Below are 13,711 nucleotides of genomic sequence, written 5' to 3'. Positions count from 1 at the left end.
AGAGTCATGCTATGGCCTGCCTCATAAATAATAGACAAAACAAATGCCTTCGGAAATGTTCCTCATAGCATTAATACCATAAACTTCCTGTTAACATGTGGAAGCACTATTGTTCCAGCATATGGAATCAATTTTTCAGGTAATGTCAGTGTAAGTAGCACAAAAGCATTGCAGCTGCCTCACACCGAGCTGGGACACTGGCCCATTTAACCCTTCATTTGGTTGTGACTATATAACCAATAGCTTGTCACCATCTGGTCATGCTGTTTGGGGCTGTCTATAGCCCAACACCATCTGGAGGGCCCTGGTGTGACTCTCCTGAGTTTTAGAAAATGGCTAAGAATACCCCCCAGAGATCAAATGTAGGACTCTGCACACAGAGCCCATACTCTACATCCAAGCTATATTTAGTATATTCTGCACAATATTTTATAAGTTAGAGGTTCTAGATGTCTACTTCAAGAAGTACTGCCTTTCCCGCAGGACAAAGTTAGTGCTCCAACTCTCATCAATTTATATCAGGCAATGAAACAAAGAGGGAAGCTATTTTTCACGCCACATTTTAAATTTATGAACAAAACCCATGGAATCACTACAAACTTCATCTGAAACTTCAACAGTATAAAAACTATAGTCCCACACCAGCCTGATTATAAAAGTCTGAAGAAAATCTGGAAGAGTTATACAAGCCCAAAAGGAATTCTCATTTTCACATGAATATTTTTTCGTATTTAGAATGAACACAGGGGAAAACGTCTAATCTTCATCCCCGCTTCCCTTCTAAATAAAGCAGTTTTGTATCATTTTGTCCATTTCACAATAAGCATAAACTGGTAAGAAATTGATTATTTTGAGTCACAAAACTCCAGACATTTTTAAAAAGTGAAACATCAACTTAAGTTTCCCTTTCTCTCCCCAGGAGAAATCTGCCAAAACTGTGGAGACAAGCATGATATACTTTGACATCTGGGACTTCCCATTCAGTCCTCCAGAGCCAATCTGAAACAGAAAAAACACTATTACAAGTCTCTGGTTGACATGCCACTATGCTGATAGACTAAAAATACATTTACTGTGCTGCATGTAGGCATTTGGGTTGTTGGAAACACATAAACCAGCACTACTGCTGTTCATACGGAATAAAAAATGGATTATAAGATGAAATGAAGTTAAAGAACTGCAGTGCAAAACCCTTTCATCATTGCATTATTTAGATTACCAAATCAAGACAAATTTAAAAGCTCCTTAAAATAATGCTGCAAATTAAACAAATTTAGCCAATGTTTATTTTTAATGAGATTTTCAAGACCAAAGAAAATCAAGTATTAAAAGTGTGTTACTCTTTCTTTTCATAATGCATAATTAATATCCATAGCATATTATGAAGGTTAATTGTGTCACAGCAAAAAGAGTTTGATATTAGTTCTACCAGAAACAAGCTTATGGTTGAAAATAAAATTAAAAAACAACATATTACCCTTACCAAAATAACCTTCAGGAAACATTTTTCAGAAAATAGTAAAAGGAAAATCAGTATTTCAGAGGAATGTTCCAATTTTTTTGCCCTTCTTCCACACAGGTTCACAAGCCATTATGAGAAAAATTGTGATCAGTACCAGTTTCTATAATATCAATGCCAAATTTAACCTGTGTCCCAAAAAAGTGAATGTAGTCAGTTCTGTTTACTGCATTCAAGGCAGCCCATTAGGTATGTGCCTGCATAACTATCAAATCTGCAGTTCAAAAAGCACCCTTGTTAGCTTTGACTATGACAGACATTGTAGGTTCGTCTAGGCTCCAAATAAGAATTTCATTCTAGAAATTTGTAGAAGATATTGCCACCTCTTCACTAGAAAATCAATGAACTATAAAATCTCCTCAATTAGCAGCCTCCTCTGAAAGAATGAAACCTGATTTCTGCTAAAGTTTTGACAAATAGGTATGGTATGTGTGACTCCCCATTTGAGGATGGGAAAGGGGATCTGCTTTCTCATGAGTTCCTTTTAGGAAATGTACATGAAAACAACCTTTTGCAGTTATTGCTTACAGAACTTTTCCCTTATACACATGCCCTACAAGATCCCCAAATCTTCTGAAGCCAATTTGGGGGTGGAATACTATTGACGAAAGTTGTTCCAGTAGTGAACATGAAATATGATCCTCAGAGTTTCTTTATTTTTTAACATTTCTGTTCTCCTGACCCTAGATCCCCGAGGGGGCAGAATATAGTTAATAAGGGAATAAGATAAATGGATACTATAGATATATTCATGTATCCATTCCACACACATTTTCCAATATGTATTATGCATAGATAATCGCTCTAGAAAACACTGATGACATATTACAAGATCAAATACTGGAGAGGATAAGATCGTATCTGGGAAGATTTGGAAAAAATCTTTATATTTAAGTGTTGTCTAGGTATGATTTCTTTGCTATTTTCTTATATATGACTTTAAGAGAACTTTCCAAGAATTCAATTTCATAAGTGGAATTGGCTATGCATATTTAGAACTTAGCATTTATCCAGTGACTGACAGTGCCATTGCAAATGGATAGAAAACAAAATAAAACACTCATAGTTATTTAACTAATACAAATTTATTGTTTTTAATTGAACATATACATCTGTAACAACTAACCACTAAAGTGTAACACTTTGGGGGGCTTAATTCAAAAATATAAGACAAAATAGCAAATTATTGCAATGCATTTTTTTAAAACAAGGGTGTACCTGAAAACTAAACAGAAAAGTAAGAAATGGCTGCAATTATGGAAGAATGATAGCATTAAAATCATACCACCAAATTCTTACAAATCAGTTGTAGGTACACAGTGTAGCAATCAAGACAGAAAGACAATTATTGCAAGAATTAAAGAGTATAAACTGTAATATAAACGTCTGTACCCTCAAATACTTCTTCAAGCATTGTTGAAACTCTCTCCCAATCCAGACGATCAAGTCCACAGCCAATCCTGGAAAATAAAGAATCCAACTGACTTGGTCATTTTTGTTTGAGATGTACTCAAATACAAAGGCAATGTCAAAGTAAATATTCCATACATGTTCTTGTCTAAGTCGAAGGCAGATTTGGGGGCCAAAATTATGGATTTTCATATAACCCGTGGATAAGTCAAGGGTCATTCTATGGAAAGGGGAAATCAACAATTCCACCTCAGGGGATCAGCCATCTCTGGCCATCACCAACACTTATTGGCTCAGGCATTAAAAAGCCTAGCACTGCCATACTGGAGAGAACAGAGTGAGGACTAAGCTCTTGCCCTTTGCCACTCTGCTCAGAAAAGGGGATGGTTTCCTTTTTGATAAGAGTTAAAATATACTGGTAGTAATCACACTGACCTGAGGATAAGTTGACTCAGGTTTTTTGGGTTGATTTTTTTGACTAAAATATCTAGACTTATGTATGTGAATTAGGTGAAAATGTGGTTATGGAAATAGCACCACACTTGTACAGTTACACATTTATATCTCCCAATTCATTATACAGATATATCCTCAAAACTTCAATGTTTACTCTGAAATTTACCTCATCTATAGTACTTACTTCTTAATAAATACTATTGTAACTTTGGTTATAATAAGACCACACGGGCCATCCAGTCTAATCCCCTACCATGCAAGAAAAGCACAATTAAAGCACCTCCAACAGATGGCCATCCCGCCTCTGTTTAAAAGCCTCCAAAGGTCTCTAAACATAAGCCTTACAAATGTGCTTTCACCTCGAATACCCTAGAACTGTCAACCAGGAATCAATGCCTGTCATGTCCATAGCACATTCCTAAGGTCATTATTCCAATATTCTGAATCAGTTGTTCTTTAGGTTGAAAAAGTGAGAAATAACTAGACTATGCAGGAATTGCCATCTGTGCCTCACACAATTCCTTCCCCTTCCCTATTGTGTGTCATTCTCCCAGGCTACACTGTGGTTTAAGTTGCAGCACGATCAGAACTGAGGAGAAAGGTCTAAAGTGTTCTAGAAATGTGTGTTGCAAGGGAGTGGGGCTTCCAACAAAATGCTGCAAGAGTTTTAAAAGTTATATAAGAACATCAATGAGCCACTTGTGTCGGTCACACTAATATCAAATAAGAACAACATGGATAAGAGAAATCATGGATAATAATGGCAAACACATCCAGTGCCTATGGAACTGTATGCTTTTAATCACATTTCAGCACCAGCAGCAAATGTATCATTTCAAGATCTGTAGTTAATTACAGTACATGCACACACTCACATACGTATCTCCATACGTATCATAATAATAGTAATAATAATAGCTTACTTAGGCATAGAAATACGAGTTACACCATTTTCAACACAATGGAGTTTCATTGCGTCCAAACTCTTTTGCAGATTATCATAGGTAGGTTTATGAAAATATTTATTCTTGGTAATCTGAAAGAAAGTGTAAAATTAAATGAGTGTTACCTGCATTTCGAATCAACTACATTGTATTGTAAACTGTACATTTATTCAAAAATAAACCTAAAGGAATTCAGCTTTAGATCAAGAGTAGGTCCCATTGAATTTAAGATGGATTTAAGTTTTACTGAGGTTTGACTACTCATGAATATGAATTTGTTGTTAAAACTCCTATACGACATTAGATTATATCCCCCCCCCCCCAGAAAAATATTCTGAAAAGCAAACCTTAATTTTCCCACTTCATATAAGCAATACCATTTTATTACATCACTGTGTATAATGGGACTTGAGCATTCACAGATTTTGGTACCTACAGCGGTTCCTGGAACAAACCACAGTGGATACCAAGGGCCACTATACTACCCAAACTGGGATCATATGAACATACTACTGTAGATTGAGCTAATTGCTACATGAGCATATCGTTACATGGTAGAATACACAATAATTATAACACTTAGGTTGAAATCTGGAAACAATATACTTATAAACATGCTAATGTCAACAAAAATGGAAATTGCACTGTTAAAAATACCAGAGTGCCCTCTACTCAACGTTTAAGAGATTAGAAATAGCAACCCTGAATTACATATGTCAATGCAACCTGATAGGATGAATGCATGAAGGTAAGGTTTTATTTGTCATTCATAAATGGACATGATATGTCTCACACCTACCAGATAGTACACATATCGGTTATCTCTTTTCAGAACAGCCACGTCTCCAGTCTTCTTTTCTAAGACAGAGTTAAACCCATTTTAAATGAATTGTTGATGTTTTGAAGCACACAAGAAATATACACTTTCCAAAATCTGGAGGACAGATCCACTCTAGAATTATGAGCCATATTTAAAGATGCAGTTACAGTAAAACCCCTCCTCTTTTCCCAATGGATTGGAAATAGGGAGAAGGAACAAAAAGGCACAACTAAGCCTTTTTGACTATAGCATGGGAACTTTAATTTCTGGAATATTACATACAGGATCAAGCACAACAATTTGACTATGCTATGTGGACTACTGTGCCCCATTCAAGCACATTACAAGTTGCCATGATGTCTAAAAACTGTTTATGTGCTTATTATAATTTCTCCTTCATATATGACTCCTTCTAATTTATGGACTAATGTAACTGTTTTTATCAATTAATAAGACATACCTCTCAAAATATGCATAGCCATGCAATAATTTAGCCCTCAAACCTGTAGAGGATTTAATAACTATGATATTGGGAATAATTTTGAGAACTATGCGGTCAGGAAACAGTTCCAAATGTTCTTCTTATACATGGTCTTGATTAGACAAGTGACTACCAACTTCAGAGATAAAAACAACTACATACAATTATTATTGAATTCATTCAGAAAAACAGATTAGCTGAAATATAGACCAGCAAGCCACATTTTTTTCAAATTGTATTGCTAGCCAATGGACAATGTTATTACTGAGTCAGCTGAAGGAGTATGTATTAAAAGGCTAATTTAAGTGCAACATGCATTTCACAAAACACACACATTAATTAAAATATAAAACCTGAAACTTACAGGATACTGATGGATTCCAGCTCCATCAGTTGAATCCTTTGAAGTCACAGATACAGAGTATGGTTAGTTAAATCTAATGTATAGTTCTTGCATCATACTATTTAAATACATTTTCTGAATAACTCCTGGAGCCACTTTTGATACATGTACTGTAATTACCAATTGAAGTATTGGGGGGGGGCTGCTGATATCTTGCAGTTCCAAGTTAAGAACATATAAAGGCAACAGAGGCACAAACTGCACACACAGGTATGAATGCAGTATGTAAAACTGCAACAGCTCAAAAATGGGATTACATCTAGTTCACAAACCCATTTGTAAGTCAGGGGGTGTTGTGGTTTTTAGCTTTGAATATGTTTTAATGGATTTTAAATGTGTTCTTTTTAATATTGTTATGCTGGATTCTATTTTAATGTTTGCATATGTGTATATTTTAAATTGTGTGGTCATACTTTTAATGTAAGCCGCTTTAAGTCCCCTTCAGGAAAGATAAAATGGGGTATAAATAATAATAATAATAATAATAATAATAATTCATATCATTTGAAATCCAAGAAGCACCAAAATTATGTCTAGCCTTGCAGAAAGCGGACTAATATAAAAATAAGCATATTTTTCTGCAGGATTGGAAATGTAGCCTTAACTGCCAGAAAAATCAGCAATATCTTGAATTTTAACATTCCAACATAAGGGCAGACAATAATATTTTAATAATTTTCAAAGGTGACATAACCCAAAATATTCCATTTTATTAAAGTTATATTTAGACACATTTAAAAAGGGTTAGAAGATTTGAAAATCATGTAACACCCATTCTCTTTAAACAAAACTTAATGAATTGCACTCATTTGACTATGTCACTTACGTTGGTTCAAAAGCTCCTGAATACCTCCAAATTTCTTCTTAAAAACTGCAGCTATGCCGGCACTCATATGACAGTCCTCACTGATACAGTGAGCCAAGGCATCTGTTTCTGGACAGGTAAACAGGTCTCCCTGTCTGTACACAATCTGATTTTTTAAAAATGAATGAGGGTGTAAGTATATGTGTTAGAACAATATATTAGATTACAGTGGTTCTCAACCTTTGGTCCTCCAGGTGTTTTTGAATTTCAACTCACAGAAATCCTAACCAGTTCACCGGCTCTTAAGAATTATGGGAGCAAAAGTTCAAAACACCTAGAGGACCAAAGATTTAGAACCACTGTATTCGAATATTCACTGCTATAGAGTTCCACAGTCTCAACCAGTGATTTATTCCTTAAAAGGAAATGCAATACTAATACAGTCCCGCAGGCTCAGCCAACAGCCAAAACCAACAGTTCTGAAAGGAAGGCCTGGAGTTCTGTTTATGTGTCTACAGTAGAGTCTCACTTATCCAACACTCGCTTATCCAACGTTCTGGATTATCCAACACATTTTTGTAGTTAGTGTTTTCAATATATCATGATATTTTGGTGCTAAATTCGTAAATGTAGTAATTACCAAATAGCATTACTGTGTATTGAACTACTTTTTCTGTAAAATTTGTTGTATAACATGATATTTTGGTGATTAATTTATAAAATCACAATCGAATTTGATGTTTAATAGGACTTTCCTTAATCTCTCCTTATTATCCAACATATTCGCTTATCCAACATTCTGCTGGCCCGTTTACGTTGGATAAGTGAGACTCTACTGTACTTAAAACTACTAAATACAGATGGCAGGAAGCTACTGAAATCACATGCAAGAGTTGTGGTATGTTTGTATTTTTGAAGGAGGATGACTGCAGCAAACACAAGTAGGTGGCCTTGTTGGAAGACAAGGTCCAGCAGTTAGAGGCCTGTGTATCTATTCTTCAGCATATTAGGGAGAACGATGTTTTAGGTGATCTTTCTAAGGAGGATATCAGTTTTCAAACATAGGGGACAAACATCTGTGACATGTAGAAGGACCAGAATCCATTCTGTAAATTTGGAGATACAGAACTGATTCAAAGCTATCTCCAGCATCAGTGATGCTGATGAGGAATAGGAACAAGAGCAGGAATGTCACTCTTCAGAAAATGTGCAGATGACATTGGAAGATTCAGCACATGAAATGGCTCCTACCAAACTTCATAGGACATACTTGGTGGTGGTAGGGGACCTCCTGATGAGAGGAATAGAAACAGTAGTTTGTGAGACTGACAGGATGTCTAGAGAGGTATGCTGCATCCTTGGGGGGGGGGGGGGGCAAGAATTCATGAAGTATCGGGATATTAGGCTTCTAGGTAGAAAGCTGAAAGACTTTGATGCTCAGATTGTAATTTCATCTTTCCTCCCTGTTGAAGAACATAGCCCATAAAGGGAGAGAATAGTGGTGGTGAACAACTGGCTCTGCAAATTGTGCCACCAGGAATAGTTTGACTTTGTCTGCAGTAAAAAATGGCTTCTTGTGATGGACTGCACCTCACAGCAATTGTCAGGAGCACTTCTGCTATAAGTGTCACAAACCTAATCAGGAGAACTTTAAATAAAGGGAAGAGGAAGATAGTATTCTTGAGGGAAGGAGTTCATCAACTGCTAGAGAATACCCTGGTTGTTATAGAGAATAGGGCAAAAAGTACAAGAATCCAACAGTGAGAGGAAAAAACCCTTACATAACAAGGAATGCCCCATGGCCTTAGATGTATTTACACTAATGCATGGCAAATAAACAAGATGAACTTATACTCTTAACACAGCAAATATGATACAATAAGCATCACTGAAACTTGGTGGGATAAGTCTCATTTTTGGAATGTAGAATAGAGAGGTATAACCTATTTCTGACCAACAGATCAAAAAAGGAAAGAAGGACAAGTGGGCATTATATGTCAAGGATGTTTATACCTGTGAAAAGAACCATGACTTAAATTGTGAGAGGTAAGCTGAGAGAATCTCAGTACAAATTAAGTGGAAGGGAAACAACATAGGTGTTGTTGCAGCAGTCTACTTCAAACTCCCAGGCTAGACTGAGGATTTGGATGATGCCTTCCTGGACAAATGGCCTTAAATTCAGAAAGAAGGTACCGTATGTAGTAATAAAAGTGATCTCAACTATGCTGTTATTTGTTGGAAATCAAACTCTTCCAAGAATATAAAGTACAACAAAAAAGACAGATTATTTAAATTTATTCCAAAACAACTGGAATTTCAGAGTTTAACATGTATTATTTAGTACAGCATACACAGCTGAAAAAGACCCTTATCAAAAATTAATCCAACAAATTTCTATGATAATTTAAATGTATACATTCTCTCCAGAAAGTAAACAGCTCAAATTAAATTTTCCTACACCACTGGTACAGACCAGATTTCTGCAACGACAGATAAAACAACAATCAACACACCAGTGAAATAAAATTATAGCACATAAAAGAAACTCCACTACATACCCTTTCTTCTTTTTCAGGATTGATGCTAGCCATGATAATATGGGAGACCTTTTCAGGATTCCTTCAGTTTCAAGACTAGAACAAAATTTAACATTCATATTTAAGAAAAAGCAAAATAAATTGGAAAGATCAGTGAAGGAAAATATAGCTTTTTAATAAAAAAATGAATAAGATCAGAACACTAGGAAACACTATGGCAATCTTGAAAACAGAAAATGTGTTTGTTTACTTCCTTTTTATTTAACAAATCACAAACATGTTGTCAAAGAGACCCTACACTTATAACATTCTGGGATAAAAGCATGAGAAGGGTGCCTGCTAAACTCTACTTTGAGTAACAACATTTTTCAGATATCAAGTTTAGTCTGGATAACGGGCTATGGATATCTTCAAAGCCCAACACTCCTTTTCTTGTAGGGCTCAAACACTTGTGCATGCCAAGGGGAAGGTGATCATATTTGGAGGCTTTGCGTTTGAATGAATCAAGAGTCCCAATTTTCCCCTCTGGATGTGACAAGTGAACCACACTTGATCTTCCAGAGAAAGTTTCTCTAGCCATTCCTGGATGTGTACCTCTTGGACCAAGGCATGGAAACTAGGCAAGTGGGGTTTATATATCTGTGGAATGTCCAGGTTGGGAGAAAAAAAACTATTGTCTGTTTGAGGCAAGTGTAAATGTTGCAATTGGCAAGTCTGATTAGCATTTAATGGCCTTGCAGATTCAAAGCCTGGCTGCTTCTTGACTAGTTTCCAACAGGCCTCACAACCTCTGAGGATGCCTGCCATAGATGTGGGTGAAACATCAGGAGAGAATGCTTCTGGAACATGGCCATACAGCCTGGAAAACTCACAGCAGCCCAGTGATTTCAGCCATGAAAGCCTTCAACAAGACATTTTTCTAATTGTTCATGCACAATTTTTCTTGGTCGTTTGATGCTTGAATTTGCCATTGCTTTTACATATGAAGCTAATTAAATTGCTTCTCTGTTACCAAACAGATCTTCTTTCACGTCTCCTTTTGCCAATCTTAATTCATAGGTGAACTTTTCCAATATGGCTTATAGCTCACATCCTGTTTAACCAATAATTTATTGGTAAATTCTCTAGGCTTTTCCAGATTCTAATTATTTTGAGTCTTACTGTGTATAAAATGAGTAATGTGAGCATTTTATCAAATCTTTATTCATACTTCCAAATACAGAAATCACAAGGACAGCTTACTCCCATACCTTGTAACGACTGTGGCAGCTGAAGGGTGTATCTACACCAGGCATGGGCAAACTTTGGCCTTTCTAGTGTTTTGGACTATCGGCCATTAGAAATTGTGGGAGCTGAAGTCCAAAACACTCGGAGGGACGAAGTTATAATAATAACTTTATTCTTATATCCCGTGACCATCTCCCCGAAGAGACTCGGGGCGGCTTACAGATAGCACAAAGTGCCTAAAAAAACAAACAAAAAAATGAAGCACAATATAAAATAAATGTACTCTACAACTAGAATTGCAAGCTGCAACTACTGGAGAGAGGGCATAGGATAAAGTGCAAGGATATGCAACTACTGCACAGAACTAGGGAATAAGCATTCTCAAAAGCCTGTTTGAAAAGCCACATCTTCAAATCCCTCCCAGAGGAAAGTGTAGGGGCCTGTCTAATCTCCCTAGGAAGGGCATTCCAAAGCCGGGGGGCCACCACCAAGAAGGCCCTCTCCTTCATCCCCACCAATCGCATTTGTGCCCACACCGGTTCACAGAGGGGGATGCAGTCATGAAGATAGGCAGGATCCGACCCATTTAGGCCTTATAGGTTATAACCTGCACTTTGAATTGGGACTAGAAACTTTTCAGCAGCCAATGGAGCTGCTTTAATAGGGGCATTGTGTGCTCCCTATAGCTAGCTCCAGTTAGTAGCCTGGCTGCCAATCTTTGCACTAATTGCATTTTCCGAGCCATCTTCAAAAGCAGTCCCACGTAGAATGCATCGCAATAATCTAACCTAGATGTAACTAAGGCGTGGACCACCATGGCCAATTGAGACTTTTTGAGGTATGGTCACAGCAATTTTTTTGTGTATGTCAGGAGCGAGTTGAGAAACTGCAAGATGCTTCTGGTGTGAGAGAACTGGCCGTCTGCAAGGATGCTGCCCAGGGAACGCCCAGATTTTTGATGTTTGTACCATCGTTGTGGGAGGCTTCTCTCATGTATCCGCATGGAGCTGGAGCTGATAGAAGGAGCTCATCCGCGCCCTCCTCACGTTGAATTTGAACCGGTAAAATTCAGGTCAACAACCCTAACTTCAAGTCAGCAGTCCTGCCAGTAAAAGGGTTTAACCCACTGCGCCACCGAGGGCTCCAATGGTCACCATTGGCAAACAAGATTTAACTGTGCAAAGGTCCTCCCGGCCATCACCGACACCTGAGCTTCAAGCATCAGCACTGAGTCCAGGAGGACTCTCAGACTGAGGACCTGTGTCCTCAGGGGGAGTGTAACCCCATTGCACAGGTAACCACTCTATACCCCAATCAGCCTCACGACTGACCAGGAGGACCTGTCTTGTCTGAATTTTCAGCTTGTTGGCTGTCATCCAGTCCATCACAGCTGCCAGGCACTGGTCCAGAATCCAGGGTACTTCCTTGGATGTCAGTGGAAAGGAGTAGTAGAGTTGGGTATCATCTGCATACAGATGGATAGAAGTTTGCCCATGCCTGGTGTGTCTACGCCAGTGCTTCCCAACCTTTTTTGACCAGGGACCACTTTGACCAGGAAACATTCTCCAACATTAATACCAAAAGGGTTACAAACCAGGTTTTGGTCATCTTTAGATTCGGTTTGGTTATTTGGGGTGCTGATTCAGAAAACTGCATTGGATAGACCACATCAGTTCTAGTTTCTGATATAAAACATATGCCATCCAGTAGCTGCCATCTGCTTGCCTCCGGTGGCATAGTGGGTTAAAGCCTTGTGACTTGAAGGTTGGGTTGCTGACCTGAAGGCTGCCAGGTTTGAATCCCACCCGGGGAGAGCGTAGATGAGCTCCCTCTATCAGCTCCAGCTCCACACGGGGACATGAGAGAAGCCTCCCACAAGGATGGTGGGAAACATCAAACATCCGGGCGTCCCCTGGGCAACGTCCTTGCAAATGGCCAACTCTCTCACACCATAAGTGACTCAGGTTGCTCCTGACACACACACACACACACACACAACTGCTTGCCATATTTAATAATCTAGAGCTGATGTGGTCTATCCAATGCAATTTTCTGAATTAGCACCTCAAATAACCCGAGGAACAGGCCTAAAAACAAAGACACCAAGAAAAATTTTTTTGTTGGGCTGTGTTATTATACATAGTAATAACGGTGAGGCCGCAGACCATATTTTAGTTCTTGCAGACCACTGGTAGTCCACAGACCACAGGTTGGGAATCACACCGGTCGACACCACTTAAATGGCCATGGAATCTTGAGACTTGCTTGGTGAGACACCACCTTTGAAAAGAAAACCTCCCAACAATCTATAGCACTGAGCCATGGTAATGAATGTGCATAAATCTGACAGTGTAGATGCGCCCTTTGTACAGGTACAATTCCCATGATTCCACAGCATTGAGCCATGTGCCAGTGGTGTCAAAAGGCATTAATTTGGTAACGCAGATGCACCCTAAGGCAGTCTTTCCCACACTCTGGCCTTCCATGCGTTTTGGGCTTCAGCTCCCAGAATTCCTAATTAGGCAAGGCAGCCGAGGCTTCTGGGAGTTGGAGTCCAAAAAAAGCTGGAAGAGAAGAGCTTGGGGATCCGAGTCCCGCTTCAGCTTCTCACTGCTGAGCCCGACTGGATGGCTTCCCAGCCCTTTCACGACGCCGGAGAAAATGGCGCCCACCCCTCTCCTCCCCACAATCGGCGCCCGGGAGAAGCCAGGAACGCTCTTCCTCCCTCACTCTTGGGGGGAAACCCACTCTCCTTCTTCTCTTCGTAAAACGGAAGCCACTAGGTATGCCCATCTAGGCACTGGACTCTTTGGTATCACCCCACATAGTACAGTATGTACTGTATTCTCAGCCGAAGAAAGGGGCGCGCCAGTTATCATGACACACGCACAGACCCTGCCTTGCACATGCGTAGTAAGTAAAGCGCGAGGAGGCTTCAAAGAGAACAGAGACTGACCAGCTGCTAGCGAGCGCAACGCGGCAGTTCCTAACGGCTCCGGCGCGTGCGCGTTGGCTTTCAAACCAGCGCGAGGCTCTTGTCAGGAGGAGCTTCTCTTCTCTGCGTACTGCGCCTGCGCTCGGAGTGTGTGGGGAGGGGCGGGGGGAGGGA

General features: G+C 39.1%; 2 protein-coding genes across 3 annotated transcripts in view; one reads left to right on the top strand and one right to left on the bottom strand.

Annotated features, from left to right (window-relative positions):
- apobec2 (apolipoprotein B mRNA editing enzyme catalytic subunit 2) overlaps nt 1–3,003 on the top strand; it is a 21,322-nt gene extending 18,319 nt beyond the window's left edge. The window contains exon 3 of the mRNA XM_003220349.4: nt 920–3,003. The gene's annotated coding sequence lies outside the window, so the exon portion shown is untranslated. The remainder of the gene's footprint in view (nt 1–919) is intronic.
- oard1 (O-acyl-ADP-ribose deacylase 1) lies at nt 2,585–13,688 on the bottom strand. 2 transcript variants are annotated; one of them, XM_003220350.4, is made up of 6 exons: nt 13,559–13,688; nt 9,397–9,471; nt 6,860–7,004; nt 5,129–5,187; nt 4,309–4,421; nt 2,585–2,979 (listed from the first exon to the last, which is right to left on the bottom strand). In XM_003220350.4, exons 2-6 carry the CDS (start codon nt 9,427–9,429, stop codon nt 2,877–2,879), a joined length of 453 nt encoding a protein of 150 aa, XP_003220398.2. In that variant the 5' UTR covers nt 9,430–9,471; nt 13,559–13,688; the 3' UTR covers nt 2,585–2,876. The 2 variants fall into 2 exon arrangements, with proteins under 2 accessions (XP_003220398.2, XP_062834527.1); XM_062978457.1 differs by lacking the exon at nt 13,559–13,688 and adding an exon at nt 13,351–13,371.
- Nucleotides 13,689–13,711: the final 23 nt, after the last annotated feature.

This window comes from Anolis carolinensis, chromosome 4, assembly GCF_035594765.1.
Source record: "Anolis carolinensis isolate JA03-04 chromosome 4, rAnoCar3.1.pri, whole genome shotgun sequence".
NCBI lineage: Eukaryota > Metazoa > Chordata > Lepidosauria > Squamata > Dactyloidae > Anolis > Anolis carolinensis.
Note: the sequence above shows the minus strand (reverse complement) of the source record. Positions and strands in the feature narration are given on the sequence as shown.

What these genes read in the sequence shown, in the direction of transcription:
- oard1 (XM_003220350.4), bottom strand. Translation starts at nt 9,429, where the DNA reads ATGGCTAGCATCAATCCTGAAAAAGAAGAAAGG. An exon ending in ATCCTGAAAAAGAAGAAAGG is followed by an intron (nt 7,005 to 9,396) that starts GTATGTAGTGGA and finishes TTAAAAAATCAG; the next exon opens with ATTGTGTACAGACAGGGAGA. An exon ending in ACTCGTATTTCTATGCCTAA is followed by an intron (nt 2,980 to 4,308) that starts GTAAGCTATTAT and finishes TTTATTTTCCAG; the next exon opens with GATTGGCTGTGGACTTGATC.